This window comes from Corvus kubaryi, unplaced genomic scaffold (assembly GCF_017639235.1).
Source record: "Corvus kubaryi isolate FWS band 111438036 unplaced genomic scaffold, C.kubaryi_AGA036_p1.0 37398, whole genome shotgun sequence".
Lineage (NCBI taxonomy): Eukaryota > Metazoa > Chordata > Aves > Passeriformes > Corvidae > Corvus > Corvus kubaryi.
The window spans coordinates 55,534,905-55,552,873 of record NW_024581137.1 but is presented as its reverse complement, the minus strand read 5'-3'; the positions used below and the strand labels follow the sequence as shown (position 1 = coordinate 55,552,873).

Below are 17,969 nucleotides of genomic sequence, written 5' to 3'. Positions count from 1 at the left end.
TGAATGGAATTTTTCTGTTTAAGTCAAGGCTACATTTTGTCTGGGAATACCATAATTGCTCACCCAGTTAATTAATCTGAAAAAGACCATAAGATTATTTTTGTGAGGAACCATCTATCACTGACTTAGCACTGAAAGTGCACCATGGCTATAAAACTCCAGCTGAAACAGGCCAGCCCAATGGAATAACACACAGATCTTTGACTTCAGTTGGCTTAAGATTATTTTATGTATTTATTTCATGCTTTGGGAGCTTCCAAATTAAGAACCCATTCTCAAGTATGGATTTTCATTTGATTCCAGATACCTCAAAGCTGATTTTTAGTGAAATGCTCTTCATTTTGAAATCAAATCATATTGATTTCAACAGGAGTGAAGTTTCACCTTTAAAGCCTTTTAATGGGATACATTATCTTTCACATTGAGTTTCCTTCATTCCAATGCCAAAACTGTTTTCTCCTCAAAGAAGTGATGGGTGGAGGTCAGTCAGACTTTTTAGCTGGGAATTAGGAATGTGTAGGCCTGTAAGGCTCTGCTATGAAGTACTCTACACATCTTATGCCAATGGGGACAGAAGGTACTTAAGGCACGATACTGATGGATACTGAAAAGTATTAAAGGCAAGACAGAAGTTCCCTCATTAATTCTGAGAGAATCCCAAAATGTTTTGGGTTGGAAGAGATCTTGAAGACCAACCAGTTCCACCCCCTGCCATGGGCAGGGACACCTTCCACTATCCCAGGTTGCTCCAAGCCCCATCCAACCTGGTCTTGAACTGCTTCATTTCTAATTTTACAGCATCCACTCAAAATCACAGGGGAATTTTGATTTTTAGTTTGCAATGGAATCCTGCATGTCAGAGTACGAAGGCGCCAGTTTCATTCTCAAACTCCATGCTATGAAGAAATAGGAATTGAAAAATTAAACTGAGTCAATAAAGATTTCCCAGAATATCCTTAAGCATATTAGGACAGAAGTAAACAAAAGACAATTGGATGGGAGAACTTTATTCAAAGTTATTTGAAGTTTTGAAGTTAGTTTCTTTCTTCTCTCAATTTCCCTTCCCCTTACTGCAGTCATGTATTGCTGCTGTTATTATATTCTTTATTTCAATTTCAAATTATAAAAGGGCAGACAGGACATTTTATGTAGTCCCTTTTAATTTAATAATAACTTGTGATGTCATTTAGAACATGGGTGCTTTCAGAGAGACGTGCAGGCTGAATTGGGCTGCCACATGCTGCTAATTTTGGATAAAGCAGCAGTTTTACACTCCAGCTCTGGAGGACATTGGAGCATTCACCGTTCTCGCTCCTAATTTACACAAAAGGCAACTGCAGTGTGGCTGAGTTTATTTGGTATAGCAGCAAACATCTTGGCACAGCCTGGCACTGGCACTGACAGCAGAAAAATGTCACCAGAGGCCGTTTCCTACACACAGCACTGGGATTGTGCAAAAATCCCTGCTGGAAAAGAGCCTGCTGAGCCCAGAGATCATAAAGGGCTCCTCATGCATAAATGACACCGATCCTGATGTTGGGACAAGTGGTTAAAGACTCTGCAAGCTCAGAAAGAGCACAGAGAAAATGCCTCTGAAGTCACGATGCATCCTGTGTGCTGTGCTCCACTTTTGTGTATTCCCAACTCTAAAAGGTGGGTCAGGATGGGCCGTCCATTCATCTGGCCCTAAAAGTTGTGTCAGGTGATGAGTTCAGACAAAACAGTTCAAGGATAAAATTAAAATTGACAGGTTTTACCTCAAAAGGAAAGCAGCATTTCACACAATTCTGATATTCAGGTATCGGTCTGTGTCAGGGGTGCTCAGACCAGAGTAGCTCTTCAAACACATCCTCACAGCCCAAGAGAACCATCTGTCTGTCACAGGGGATGGAAAAGTAAAGCTCTTCCCCTCATTTTGCTCCATTTTTGGTATAAAATGGAAAGCAGACCTGTGCTGCAGTAAACAAAATGCAACTTTGCTTCAGCAGGAAGGGACACTGCTTTTTGAACATAAAAGTGATTACAAGAAACACGTTAGCTACGATTTTGACTTAAACCCAGATCAAATCTCCTGGCTAAGCATCACTTTCCTGATCTGCAGTTTGTTTCTCCAGTTCTCTGTTTTCACAGTCAGAATTTGTGTCTGATTTGCAGGCTTATAGAGAACAACAACTAACCCTGAGTTTTCCCAGGAAACACTGATTGAGGCATGTTAATGAGCTTGTTCATTAAAAAAAAGTCCTTTATTTTTCAAAATCCTTAGCAATAAACTGAAAAGTACAAACCACAGATGAAAATAAAGGTCATGCAATGGTGAACAGCAGGTAAGCACATCTAAACAAAATATTTCTGAACATAATAGAAGAAGAGAGTAGATCTGTGTTTGCTATGAGACTCTGGGCAGTGGCTTGTCTTTGGATTTTGATCACAGATCAAAGTTATCCGTAATATAAATTCTCGTTGCTTGTATCTGTCTGCATGTTGAATATTTTCTGGTAATGAGAATATTTTTATATTAATTGCCATTAAAACTCACAGCAAAGCAGAAGCTGATCTTAGAGTTTCACTGGGGTGCCATGGAGTTAAAAATCAGGAATGAAACTCTAGTTCAGGCACCTGGAATTTAATTTTGGATTTGTGATTAATATTGGATGTGAGGCACTGGTTTGCCATTTCATAACTGTTCACCTTTATAATGGAAAGGATGGGAGGAAATATTAAATCAGAAAACCACTGGCCACAGAATCACACAGAATCTCAGAATGGCTGGGTTGGAAGGGACCTTAAAGCCCATCCAGTTCCACCCTCTAATGGGCAGGGACACCTTCCACTAGACCAGATTGCTCCAAGCCCTGTCCAGCCTGGTCTGAAACACTTCCAGAACTGTAGAGACATGGGAGAAAAAAATAACCTGGATTGCTTAGCAAGCAAAAAGACAGAGATGATCTCATGGAAGAGGAAATCTGAAGGCTCCCCAGACCAAGAGTGGTGGTGATGCGACTTTTACATATGTCTATGGTGGAATGAAGGAGCAAAGGAGATTTCCCTGACTTGCTGAAGTCAACACACAAAGTCCTACAACTCCTTTCAGGAATGTTTGTTGATGGAGCAACACCTTCCCATTCCAGAGATTCAGAGCACAGGGAGTCCTCAGGAGGTTGCAGCTGTCCAGTAGTGCTGTTAAAACCTTACAAAAGTATTGACATGAAATTTATTTCCTTTTTAAAAAATAGCTTCAAATAGGTACCCAAAAGCTTGGTCTCTCCCTTGAGGACTCACACCATGATTGAAAGCCAATCACCACAAGCACCAAGGCTCAGTGAGGATCAGAAGGATGATGATGGGGGACCATGGGTCAGGATGATGGATGTCAGAGGCATTTGGATCTGAGATCCCAGTGGATGTGAAGTGGCCACAGCTCCACATCCCTCAGCCCTGCCTGCTGCGAGGTCCAGTGTGTGTCCCCACAGCTGTGCACACACCCCACAACCTCCCCAGAAGCTGCCTGAGACCTTCAGACCCTCCAGGAGACAACTTGCCACCCTCTGGCCCCTCCAGCATCTGTCCCAGGGCCATGTCTCTCCAAGGCCCGGCTCACAGACCTCTCCCCTTCTCACCAGCTGGTTTGAAGGTCTCTGAACAAACCAGGCATATCCATGTGTGCAGGACTGCAGTTCCTCAGGGAAACAATCACAGCCTGGTCTCTCCAGTTCCTGGACCCACAGGCACACGAGCCCTGTGAGCCACAGCCCCTTCTCCACATGCTGGCCCTAAGAGACCACACAAACCTGTGGGGGCCCCTTGCCCAGAAAAATACCTGGGAATGGAGCTTAATAAGGAGATAGGGCAGAGTGAGCCGAGCAAGTGCAGAGTGTGGCCAGCCTGGGGCTTTGCACATGTTCGACAGCTTTTATCCCCTTATCTCTCTGTTTTCCCACACTTGCTCCTCCCAAAGCCACATTGATTGGTCCTCTTCCAAATATCCTACAATAACTTTCACACACTCTCACAGCTCCTGTAAAATCATCCCATGGTGACTTTTATGTAAACTTCAAACGCTCCTCCCTTGCATCTCTGTTCCTGTGAGGGCAGTAAGCCCCACAGCTCTCAGGATCCCCTTGGGGGGCATTTCTTTGGCCAAGCCAAGCCATCTCAGTGGGTCTCAACTGCTCACCAGCCCCAGGAGTGACTGAGACTGAGAATTCCATTGGCACCAATCATGTTATTGGGTTTCTTCCACCTAATTGTAGCTCCTCAACTCCTTGATGAGCCTTTGGGTTTATGGTGATTAGCTGTTAATCACCTATGCTAATGGCTTAGGGAAACATTCTGCCTGCTTTATTGCTCTCTCTGGCCAGCCCTTCCATTGCACCAAGCATGACTTGCACAACTGCTAATCCAAAAATAATTTCCCAAGGTCTGGGGAGCCCTGTCTGGCCAACATCTCGTTGTGCTTCTTCCTTTCAGCCACCCTATATCAATCACCAGCTTCTCCTCACCCACATCTGTGAAGATTTGAGAACCTATAAACCTCTTCCTGATAAACAGCTTCTGTTCCATCTGTTGGTGTGTGCCTTGCCATGCAGCTCCCTCCCTTCAATTAAGCCACGAGTTTTATTTCTCATTCACTCTGAGCCAAAGATGTGTGATGCTGACAACTCTGCCCCATTCACATCCCTACTCAAAGCTCCTTTTCCCGGGAAGACTCACCGAATCAGCTGGTGAAACATTTTCTCCACCCCACTGTGAGATAAAAGGGCAAGAATGAGGAGATTGGTGAAAACCAGCAGGAACTGCTTTATCAGAGAAATATTCTAGATCTTGCAGACTTGTTTTAAAACAAAGAAATCGATTTTGAGGCAGGGTCCACCTGAAATATTTTCCCTTTCCTATAGCTGGTAACAAACCTGAGGGTATCTCTTCCTTCCAGACTTACCCCAGCAGCCAGTTGGGGCAAGGCAAAGAAAAAGCTCCCCCTGCCTGAGCTGCATATCAGAAAATTTAGCAGCACCCCAAAATACAGCCTTGAAAACCCCAATAAGAACAGATTGTTCATTTTCTCCCTTTATTTTACCAGCCACTCTGGGACATATTTTTTCCGTACTCTTCGATGCTTTACTGGAGCAGGGACTCTGCTCCAAAGGTGTGGCCATGGCACAACTCAGAGGATTTACGCAGCCTCAAGACCTGGCCCTGCATTTTACCTTGGCCTTTCCAGCATGCTTGGGTTTAATTTAACCCAAGGCCAAGAATTAATATATTAAAAAAAACCTCAACAATTCATGCCTGGTTACATTTGTCCGAACAGGAGCTGAACAGGACAAAGCACAATGCACTTCCTTGCTTTTATTGCTCTCATTCACTTCATGTCATGCCAAAGAAGGTTGATTTAGGAAGTTCTAGTAATTAACTGCTGATGTTTTTGACTGCTGTCCCCAAGAGACTCACAATGACTTGTAATTGTTGTTGTGTAGGAAACGCTTTCTGGAACGATTGGAGATAACATATATTCTCTGTATGGCTTTACTTTTACTTGATTATTTTTTTAAGCCAGGAACACGATTTTTTTTCCTTTAAGCAAAAGTCACCTGTTCCCTGCATCCTGGAAACCTCATAAATCACCTTTCTCCTCGCTGACTGGGCTGACTATTTGCTGTCAGAGACCACAAAATAAAGAAGCTTCTTAATTCAGTTACACATTAAACACGGAACATGTGAAGTGGAAAAAAACAAGGGGAGAGAGTAAAAATTAATGCTGTTTTTATACTTTAAGTTACAAAGTGCCTTTCTTTGCTGTTAGCAGTTGAGAAAACTTGAAAGGAGAAGGAGCACCATGTATTTAGAGAGCACCACATGTTATAAGAATTTAAACCAGGCTGGTGCTATTAGAGGAGGCTCTAACAGAATCCCAGAACGGTTTGGGTTTGAAGGGACCTTAAAGATTATTCAGTGCCACCCCCTGCCATGGGCAGGGACACCTTCCACTACCCCAGGCTGCTCCAAGCCCCATCCAACCTGGCCTTGGACATTTCTGGGGATCCAGGGGCAACCACAGCTTCTCTGGGCACCCTGTGCCAGGGCCTCCCCACCCTCACAGGGAAGAAATTCTTCCTAATACCCAGTTGGAACATGTCCTCTGGCAGTTCAAAGCCATTCACCCTTGTCCTGTCACTCCATGCTGTTGGAAATAGTCCCTCTCCATCTTTCTTGCAGGCTCCCATCAGGTACTGGAAGGCTGCAGTTAACTCACTCACTTCTCCAGGCTGAATAATCCCAATTCTTTTAGCCTTTTCTCATGGCTCTCAATACAGCCTCTCACTCATCACAATAGTGCCCTATGTTTTCACTCCCTGTTCTGTTAAAAATTAATTTGTGGGTGCCTTAGCACGATTGCTTTATTAGATGCTTATCTAGATTCTACTCAAAATTAAAATAAATATAATAATTATAGTTCTAGTTCCCCTTTCTGGGGCCTCTGCTACCCACACACTCAGACACATGGTGCGATTTTTGGGGGTATCCTGTGCAGGGCCAAGAGTTGGACTCAATCCTTATGGGTCCCTTCCAGCTCAGGATATTCTGTGATTCTGTGATTTTATGTATTTCTCAAAGTTCATGTCATGCACCAATTAAACACCTATTTTCTCTCCCAGATGGCTCAACACTTGGGTATCCAGAGCTATATTTCATACTGTAAGAAAATAAAAAGTGCCTAATTTTCAGATTTTCACCTATTATATTCACTGCTACTGACCGAAAACCAACCCTAACAACCCCAGAGCAGCTTCTGATGCTCGTGTTGTGTTTGTCAGCTTTGCACACTGGAGTAACGATTTCAGAAAGGCTGGATTGTTTCACAGGACTGACCTGAGCAGGAGCAACTCAGGAAGGATATGGTGATAGGAATTCAGCCCTAAGAAGGATGTCAGTCATAATAAAAGTGTTCTGCATTGAAGTGCTTGTAAAAGACCAGCTTTCTTCACACGCCACGGCAGAGCACTCATTCCTCATTTGTCACCCTGTCTGGGAGTGACATTTACCAGCTGCAATTTGCCATTGTGATATTTTTCCCCTTTTGCTCCTATTGACCAAATGTAAACAATTCATGACAGCAGATTTGAGATCACATCAACAGCGTGTTGCAGCCACTTCAAAACAGGCATAGGGCCATGGATCACTGACAGCAAGACATAAAACACGGACCATGAAGGTTTTTCTCAGCCAAGATGTCACAGCATGCAAGGGAGTGATCTTCCATCTGAGAGATAAAAATGTGGGGCCCACTGAAAATGGTGTCTACTTGATTTCAACAGAAATGGGTCAGGTTGGAAGGGACCACTGTGGGTCACCTGGTCCAACCTCCTGCTCCAGCAGGGCCATCCCAGAGCTCATTGCAGTCAGGATTGTATCCAGACAGTTCTGGAATAGCTCCAGATCTACACTTGGAATGAACTTGGCCCTCAGTATGTTTTTCTCCTGACTTTAATGGTCAATAAGGCAAATGAAGCACAGGCCTAAAACTGCAGCACAAATAAAAAATCATCTGAGTAACAGATTGGTCAAATCCTGTACCTCGGAGTAAAACAATTTATATCACCTTCCATGTTCAATGTTTTAAGGTGGATTTTTATTTCTTGCTTGCGATACTAAAATTAATTTACTGTTGCACCTTCCACCTCCCCATGACGATGTTTTTATAGTGTTTAGGATTTAATCCCTACCAAAACTTCACTAATGTGACCCATGTCATGCTCACAGCTGATCCACAGCCAAGGGGCTGCTCAGTACCTGTGATCTTCAGTTTGGATTTTCACATCTCTTGGGAAACAACCTTGCAGAAACCCTTCCATCCTCAGGGGAGCTGTCTCGCACAGACCTGCACAGGTGGAGACCCTGGACTGCTCCTTTCCCTCAGCCACAAAGGATGTTTTTCCACTCTCCCTGCAGCAATGATTCAGAACTCAGGGTCTGGAGATCTTGGCTCCCATCCACACCACTCACCAAACCAAGTACATCTCAGCCAAAGGTATGTTTGTGGAATGTAACTTTTAACCTCCTATTCTTTGTGTATTTTACAGAGAGGAGCTGAAAACTTCTGTTCTTTTTTTGGTTATGCATTCTTCGCCGCTGTTTTGTCAATTAATAAATATTTGCTGAATTCCAGTGCACGGAGTATTTTTACGAATGCCCAGAATATTTCTTAGATTAATTCGGAAGGCCTTGCCAAATGATAAGATGATGATAAGGAAGCAAGCAGAACACCCACACAAGGTACAGTTATCTTGGGTGTTTTATCAGGATTTAGGGTTGTGACACAGCCCCAGTGCTGTTATACAAGAAATCTGTGCTTACAAACTCTCATGTCCAGGACACCTTCCAGGTCCCACTTCTGATAAGCCTCCTGTGTGCCCACGTGAGTAACTTGATTTATCAGCAACTTCTGTTCCAAAAGCTGGCAATTCCTGCTACTCAACCCCGTGCTTCCTTCCACAGAGATGATTCTCTGTCTCACAGGTGAAAGCTGAGAAGTGGAACCCAGAGGTGAGGATGGTACAGGAGGCAGGAGGAATCTCTAACCCATCATCTCATTCACTTGTTCTGTCAAGCTCCATAAACACAACTTCCTTCTTGTCAGGCTTTATCATTCACACACAGTGGGATTAACTTGAGTCAGTCATCCTGGACTCCTCCAATAGTCAGTATAATCTGTGGAGGCCCAGAGAGCAGCAGGCAAGGAAGTGAAAAACACAATTCTTTTTGTAGCACCTAAACCAGACCGGCTGGCTGAAGTCCACCAGTGCCTGTTTCTCACCAGTGGCTTTAAAGATATTCCTGGGTCACTGTTTTACATGGAGATATCTGCCCTGTAAACTCCTGTGAGGAGATATTTTGATGATGATAACATTTCCAGGGATGGGGCAGCCACAGTTTCTCTGGGCAACCTGTGCCAGAGCCTCACCACCCTCACAGGGAACAATTCCTTCCCAATATCTCATCCATCCCTGTCCTCTCTCAGTCTGAAGCCATTCCCTGTGTTCTGTCACTCCAGGCCCTTGTCCCAAGTCCCTCTCCAGCTCTCTTGGAGCCCCTTTAGGCACTGGAAAGGGCTCTAAGGTCTCCCCTTCTCTAAGCCTTCTCCAGGCTAAACAACCCCAAATCATTCAGCTTTTCCTCGAAGGAGAGGTATTTCATCCCTCTAATCATCCTCATGGACCTGCTCTGGACTCGCTCCAGCTCAGCTGGAATTCAGCTTCAGGGCCATATTAAAGTCACCCTGCAGATTTATCACCTCTGAGTATCTCTGCATGAAACACCTCACCTCCAGCTGGCCACAGCCAACTCATTGTGCTCTAGTTTTTCATAAATTGGTCTTGAAAATCAAGGCACCCAGATCCAGGAGTTGCTAGAAGACATTTTAATCTGTGTTGAGCAAGGATGTGGAGTGCATGGGATGTGCACAGTGCCATGGAAAACACTGAAACACCACCTGAAACTCACCGTGAGGCCAAGAGCCAGAGAACAGAGAAAGTGCTTTAACTTAATGGTCTGGAGAAGTCTCAGTGCTATCATCCTATGGATAGTTGAGCTGTACCTTTAAGCACAACTTCCTCAAAGATCAACAGCTGGAGTTATCCATAATTCCTTCAGAAAAAAATGAATTTTAATTAAAATAACCCACAGCAGATGAAACTCAAAGCCTTGAAGTACTCATAATTATTTATCTCAGAAAAAACCCCAACTTTTTCCTTCTAAAATCCATGCTTGATTCCTTGCTGATATAGTCAGCAACTATTAGTGAGGGATGTCACGAAATCTGGTTGTTTTCCACTGTACCAACAATCCCTCCCCACCCTGTTTGAAATGACAAATAAAATACCTGATTAAGCCCTTTTCCCTTTTCTGATTTTATAAACAAGGCTGCTGAGGAGGAAGTGCTTCCTTATTTCTGAGCTGGTGTTGGATTTATTATTTTATAACCAATGAAAACAAATAAGTGAAGAGTGTGAGTGTATTCAAAGTGTCCTTAATGGAGTGACTTTTCCTTAGGAGATGCAGCAGATGGGATCATACGGAGATGCAGGAGCAACCACTTCCATTCCATAAAAAAATCTCTGTTTCCTACATGATCTTTTTGATGAAAAGTAAAATAAAACTATGAACATTAAAGCTTTGGTGCTCGAGTCTTGATTTTTACATTTCTACAAACACGAGCTGAAGAGACAAATTATCACAGGACAAACTTTGGTGAGGATTAAGTTTTTATCACCTGAACAGTAACTCTGCATACCCCAGGTATGGACAATGTGAAATTCAGCGCAGTTTCCTCCATAGTAAACTTACCCTGGGACAGGAAAATAAAGCAGAGTTCCCAAAATAATTGAAATCAGTATTTTTTACCACATTATGTTTTTGCAATCATACCCCAAATCATGTAGACCCTCTGAAGAACTGACTATTGGACTCCTTCAAAAGATTGGTGCAAGCCATTTTCAGGGAGAAAAACGGTGATTTGATGTCTTTGTTTTTTAATGTAGCTCCCAACCAGCACCAGAAAAAATCCTGCCTTCTCCAAGTACTTCACTTTGAGCAACTGAATCCTCAGAGCCCCTAAACCACTTATCCCTGATGGAAAACTTGGCTTATGGTGGTGTCATTCTTCCAAGCTCTTCAACTTCCCTTGATTACTAAAGTGGCCATTTCCTGCCATTTCAAACTGGCCCCGTGGATACATCACAAACAGAAACAAACAGAAATCTGCCCCAGGAAAGGGAAAACTTGAAAGCAACAGACTCAAGTTGTCATTTTTAGTTTACCTGGGAATCAAACCCACAGTGACTGCAGGGATTCATTCATGGTATCAGTCATCATATGTCAAAGTTTTCCAAGATTTAACTAGAATAAGGACAGGCATGTAAAAAACAAACATCAGGTCTATAAAACTGTGAATTTTTTACCCACAACCATCATTTTTTGCTCTTGCCGCTATTTCTCCACTGACCTGATGAGGCCCATGAAACATTCACAACTCAATCTCCCAGATTAATTTCCACTAGCAAATCAATTATTAAAAAACAAGGAGGAAATCTGGGCTTTTGCCTGACCAGTGCTTTAAATGTTTTAATTGTCCGGGACATTCTGTACAAGACAAAGCCAAATAAACACTTTGTACAGAGGTGGTAGATATGACACCCTGCCAAAATAGTAACTCTGCTCACATCTTCATCTCCATGCACAATAAGCCATGTTTGTTATTAGTTAAGGGGTCAGTTTTCAGCACAGGGTGTAATTTTTTATACCACAAAAGGAAAGAGAATGAAATGAAGACACCGTGCAGACCAAGTGCCAACGTCACTGGTGTCTTTTAATGCTCAGTTACCAAATGGTCACTGTTTTGTTCCGTTCAGGAAGTCACATTGTTTGGGAAATGAAAAAAAAAAAGAAAGAGAAACAACAAAGAGGAAAATAAAATTTAAAAAGATTGGATGCATGTTGTGCACAGGATGTGTTTCTACACAGATCTGTGCAAAGGTCTGTGCACTGCCACATAACATTTTGCATTGCCTTGTGTGATTGACCCAAAAAGCCCTGTAATGTCTTAAGGGAAATAATTGCTGGTGCTTTACATTGAATAAAAACACACAAGTCGTGATGCAGGCAGCGACCAGGTAATGCTCTGGCATTATTTTTTGAGAGTATTTAGATCTAAATTAATGTTCTGGTTGCAGATTTCTTCCAAAGAGCCACTCCTTTTGCCTGATAAAAGGCACTGGCACTGAGCCCTGCTGAAGGAACCTGCTGCTTTCAGGTTCCAGGAGCAAGGATGGTGGAAGGAGCTTGTCAGTGCTGAGGTGTCCTGCACAGGTGGTGGTTTGGGGAGGTGGCCCAGGTTCTTTTTTTCCACCTTTGTGAGTGAGGGGTAGGTAAATCTGGAGTTAATTCACTGTCAGGAGGGCAGTGGACTTTGCAAACAAATATACAAGGGCTCAATGATAGATAATAGGTAAGAAAAACCTGTTTTAACAAAAAGATTCTCCATAACCAGTGATGAAGGAGCCTCAAAGCTATTTGGAGTCTGTTTTAGAAAGAGGGACAGAGTTCAAGGCCTCTCCTCATCTTCATTTACCCTCCACAAGAACCCATAAACCACCATTTCCAACAAACCCATCCTCTTTCTCACATGCTAAAAATCCTTACATCTGCATGGGTGCAATCCACAGGAGACAATCCTCTTGGGCTCCCTTCATAGGAACAGTTCTTCTCATCCTAAAGCAAAGACACACCACACCCTCCCCTCCTCTGGACAGAGAACAGATCCCCTGAACACGTCTGCACTGCAGACATCCAGATTTCAGTCAGATAAAATCTGGGCTGTCCCAAAGCAGCTCCCTCCTGCCCCAGAGGAGCCCTTATCTGGGCTGCTCTGCTATCAGGGAGTGGGAGGTTATCTCCAATCTGACATAGTTTAAAGCTTTGAAATAAATGGTGTGGGTTTACTAGACTGGAAAAAAACAGAAAGGAATTTCTTGGTTCCAAAAATCTTCCAACATTTGTCATCTCCACGGTATTTTCTGTCCAAATGCACCCTTCAAAATTTTATATTACAGATGCCCTGTGAGGCAGGTGGGAAAATCAAACCTGCATTTGTTTCATGAAACGAAGTGTGGACTACAGAACACAGGAATTTCAAGAGGGAAAAAGGTTTTACATCTGGGATCTTTGGCTGTTTGGGACTCCCCAGAAACACTGAAGCTCAAGCTGAGGTATCCTAAAGGCATTACTGAATCTGCCTGCAGCTGACAGCACAAACACATCCCCAAATACACAGGGATGACAGGGTTTGCCAGAGGCCATGTAACATCCCTGCAGCAGAGTCAGGAACGAGCATGGATCTGATGCTGCTGATGTCTCAGAGGCTGAATCTCTTTGGGAGATCAGATCTCACCAAGTTTTAAGAAGTTTGTCTATGTGATATGAATTAAACGGATTTTATTCCACTGGAATAAATAAAATTAAAATAACTGGAACCCTGAGATGCTTTACTGCATATAATGGCTTTAAACTGATAGAAAGCAGGTTTAGATTGGGTACAATGAAGACATTCTTCCCTGTGAGGGTGGGGAGGCTCTGGCACAGAAGCTGTGGCTGCCCTGGATCCCTGGAAGTGTCCAAGGCCAGGTTGGATGGGGCTTGGAGCAGCCTGGGATAGTGGAAGGTGCCCCTGCCCATGGCAGGGGGGTGGAATGAGATGATCTTTAATTTCCCTTCCAACCCAAACCATTCTGTGATTCTATGACAGACAGTTTGGTTGAATGGGAAGCAAAGGGGGAGGCAGATCTTCATCCAAAGCCCATCTAAACCTTTCTGGTACTCCTTTATAACTTATATTCAAGTTGGTTTTCAAATCTAACTCCAGTGCTAACTCCCCAAGATCCCCATTTGCACAGTCAGTTTGGTATCTCCACCCTACACCCAGAACAACACTGAATTTTTGCTGGAAATTGATTTTGCACTCATTTTTCAGGACCCAGAGGAGTTTCCACACTGACTAGGAAGAAGGTGCTACAATAAACATCAGAAACTAAAAGTCCTTTATTGAACTCTCATGAAATATTCAGTCTCAGGAGAGAGGAATAACTCTAGAAACACCATTTATCTGCCTTTTTTTCCCAAGGCATTTTTTCCATCCTTCAGTACAGTAACTTGCTCCAATTTTGGTAGAGTGTTGCTAAAACAGAATTAATCAGAATACAAATTGTGGCTTCAGTACTTCAGGATCCATCTCCACCTCATTCCAGCACACACACTTTATTTTACCATGGAAACTGGCACCTATCACAGATAGGCACCAGTTGAATTTCAAAACGACACAACTCTTCTGTTTTCTTGTAGTTATGAAGAAGCAAACCACAGATCTAACCTGCCACTTGGGTGTAAATAAACCCTTGTGTAGAAATAAAGATATAAATGTAAAGATACCGATACAGCTGCCTCTTACCAGAAAGAAAAATGAGCTATATCAGCACGAGGCACTGTTACACACCAACTGCACCCAGTACTAGGAACGTACTAATGGCATTATTTTGGGAACACAGAACCACAATCCCTACTGCAATTTTATGACACAATGAGGACTTGGTCTAGGCCAGGCTTCCCCTGAAAAGCCCAGGTGGTCACCAACCTATTTAGTGCAAAATGAGGCTTGCTAACACCAGGTAAAGAGGTGAACATCTGTTCCTTGGATGATGTTTTGTAGTGGCACTGGAGTTCTGTCAGGGGAGAACAAGGCAGGACAGAGAAGGCTGTAAAAGTGAGAGAAATCTGGGTTCAGCATCTCCCATCAGATGCTTCCAAACAATTGCAGGATACAGAGTGGATCCAGAAGGAGACCTCAAGGGGACGTTGACGACTTCTCTGCTTCATCTGTAACCTTGATTTGGTGGTGGGAACCCAGCCTGCCCTCAGGAGCTTTATGCTAAAGGCAGTGACGAGGAATTTACGTCAGTGTTGTTTATATTGTAAGCAAAATATCTGAAGCACAAGGTGACTGAGGTGAAACTCTGCCAGCCTGTAACCTTGTCATTCTTCCTCATCTCAAACTGCCCCATTTCCTGCATTGGTGGGAATAGGAATGTGCTAATTCAGTCGTTTCCTCTTGGTCTTCTCAAATAAAGCGCAGCTCACATCAGTCACAAGATGGGTTCCGTGCCGTTCCAGTCGATGACAGCTCCTTGCCACCTAGAAATGAAAGCAAGCCTTTGACAACCATCAGTTCATCACTGGAAAGGCAAACCCACAGCCCTCAACCACCCAAGGAACCTCAGAGAGATTGGGATGGGCTTGTTTGGGGTAACTAACCACATCTCAGTGGGAAACGGGGCAGAAGTGAGGGAGCTGTACCCCCTGATTTGAGGTGCCAAGGTTGGAGGTCCCTGTCCTGACCCTTCCTCCAGCCTCTCCTGGGCAACAGAAAGTCCTCAGCAGCAGCTGATTCACAACAAGAACCTTCACGTTGGACAGAATAATTAGGGAATGCCCAAGATGGGTACAAGAATTAACCCCAAATAACCAGAACACTCGGTGTCAGCTGTCAGGAGGTAATTTGCACCCTCCTGTTCAGCTCTGATTAGGAACCCTCTGACTCTGAGATCCTGTGCCTGGATCACTTCACTGAGCACCTCTCTTTGTCCTGACCTTGGCTCCTCCAAGCATTCCACGGCTCATTTTAATGGTGATGTTTCACTTTTCCTGTGCTGAGGTTTTGCTTTTCTCTGCCCTTATTCCTCCTTCAGAATGGCACTGAAGATGTACACTGGGAACAGTGTTTCCAGGCCAGTCTGAACCCTTCCATGTTCTTAATTCCTGGCTCTGCACTGGCTGCCACATCTCAGCTTCCCACCTCAGGAATGTGACTGAATGCAAAAGAGGCATCAACCCTGAATTTGCCACAAAATGTGTTTGCAAACCATGGCAAAAGACAAAGATCTGCCCCCAAACCTGGTGAAAGCAGGATGATGCTCTCCAGTCACATCCCTGAAGTGAGCCAACTGACCCCTCATGGCATGAATTCACCCTTGGCTGTGGCTTTTCTCATTTGCAAGGTCATGGTCCCCATTTTCTAGGAACTAAACTGTTGCATTCCCAGTACTGAGTAGATCTATTCAAACTACCTATTCTGAAAATCTGTCTCAGAGTAGTAAGACATTGGTGAGGGGGTGGAGGGAACAGGGAGCTGCCAGTGCCACATTCTTTCTGTCACTGAGGACAGGATGTGTCAGCAAGGGTATGGCAGCTCAGTCCTTGTGCTGAGCAAGCCAATTAAGCGTAAAGCAAAACCAAAAGCTGAATTCATGCAGTCTTCAGGGCAGTGTCTCAAAGGAAGTGACCATCTGAGGGCTGTTGTGAAATTTTTCCCTTCTGTTTTTTACACTGCTGAGAAAATAAAAATCGAAAAAATTCCAGAGATTGTCTCCATCCCAGGAATACTTAGCAGGAATACACAGCAGAGATGCCTCAGATCTTAAGTTAAAGTATGTTTCATGTGTGGATATTCAGTTTAGTCTGGCATTTGTCAGAGGTGAGAGCTGTCCCTGCCAGAGGTTAGGAATGTCACCCCTTAAAAAACCAAATGGAAAATAAAATTGCCACCTTCTGTCCCCATTGGATTTTTCAGGTAATGGCATCAAATCATCCCTTATCTTTGTCTCCAATCTTCCCAAGGTGCAATTTTCTATCTCACCAGGGTGATTAAAGTTTTGAGAGGGATCCACAGAGGCCCCACAGAGGCCAAAAGACACCAGATGAAATCTGCTCTGAGCCTGCACTGTGCCCTGTGGAATTACCCACATTGCTGACACCACTTTTGTGGTTGGTAAGGATGTTGTTAACCACTGTGCAGTGAGGAACTGGCCTTTTTTAAAACAGGCTTTCCACAAAGAGCTCCAACAGAACATAATTCTGAAGCAGGACTGAAGGTAACTCAGAACAAGCCTCATCTCCTGGGTTTATTTTCAAACCATTTTTTAGATTGCAAAGCAGCCTTTGGCTGTTTGCTTCTATGAGATAAAACCTTTTTCCCCCCTTGCATCTATCTGCACAAGAAAAGGTGTCAAAGAGTGAGGAATCTCACTCCAGGTGCCGAACAAGTCTTTTATTTACAAACAGATACAAAACCTCCTGGGCAGTGCAGGGGATCACTTCCCCAAACTATCCTGCCACAGTGTAATTCACAGTGAGGCATTTTCTAGCTGCTGATTCAATTATGATTTATCAGATTAGCAAAAGGAAAACTACATTTGACCCATCTGCTTCAAGCACAACCTCACCCAAGGGTCACAGAGTTAACGGGAACTGAAGAGGAACAGGCCAGGCCCTGAACAATGCTCAGCCTGGAATAGCACTCAGTGAGCATCTCCTGTGCTGATAATTTGGTTTTGTTTTGGAGCACATCAGTATCTCAGGGTGGAATGCCCAGGCTCTGCTCTTTTCTTATCCACTAAATTCCCTCTGGGTGTTTCACTTCACAGCCAACAGGTGAACTCATGTATCCCACAGCCCCACTACCACAGAGGGTTAACAAAACACACTGCTGAATTCAGGTTAAAATATCAGATCAGAGTTTGTTTCCCCTCAGGCAGAGCCAACAGGTATTATTTCCTCCAATGCTGAGGATCAGGACTGTGATATAAGAGTATTCCTCAGGGAAGAACAGGATAAGTTGTCTGCACGGCAGCTCCAAAACAACTCAGGGATGCACATTCCAGACATCCCTGGGCCAGAATCCGACTGCTGCCACAGATGTCTGGGGCTGAGAGCCACAAGAAAAGCACTTGTAACTTGTCCATTTTTTGGTTACAGTGATACCTGGTGGTGACTGGTCATTCCAGAGCCAGCTGAAGGGTTACCTGCTTTAAACTCAGAACTAAACTGCTCTGATGTTTTATACAATAGGGACTGAAAACATGAGCCTCCTCGTCTGGCAGAAGCAAAACCACCCTTCTCTTCTGATAATAATAACATTAACAGTATTCTTTTGATATTATTATTATTATTACTGTTATTATTATCTGAATGCCAAACCAGCCTACTACCTATGGAGTTTTTCCTTTAGGAGAGGGTAAGAGAACAAACATCAGGCAGATGTGAGGCACAGAACTCGGTGTGTTACAGGATGGTGGTGCTCAGATATTGGGATAAGCAATGGGCTTGTCATGGATTAAACCAGAACTGAGGCATGTGAATGGAAGGAAAAACCCCCAATTAACAGTAAAACCAATTAATGATAGTTAATTGTCCTAGCTTGATTCTTCAGACTGTGAAATTCTCCACTCTGCCTGAGAAATTATCCTGCTTTTTTTGATGAGAGAAGTCTGATACGGAGCTTCATCATGAATTCTTCATCAAAATAAGCAACAGTTCTTTGCTTTATGAAAAATTAATTCAGGAGTATTTTCCATGGCTGTATGATAGAA

The 17,969-nt window shown here is 43.6% G+C and overlaps 1 protein-coding gene across 5 annotated transcripts in view; it reads right to left on the bottom strand.

The window, feature by feature from the left end:
* Nucleotides 1-13,572: 13,572 nt before the first annotated feature.
* Nucleotides 13,573-17,969, bottom strand: part of MINDY4 (MINDY lysine 48 deubiquitinase 4) — a 65,120-nt gene continuing 60,723 nt past the window's right edge. For all 5 annotated transcript variants that reach the window (XM_042043517.1, XM_042043521.1, XM_042043518.1 and 2 more), the window contains one exon: nt 13,573-14,736. In XM_042043517.1, the coding sequence (XP_041899451.1) occupies nt 14,688-14,736 (49 nt within the window). In that variant the 3' untranslated portion in view covers nt 13,573-14,687. The remainder of the gene's footprint in view (nt 14,737-17,969) is intronic.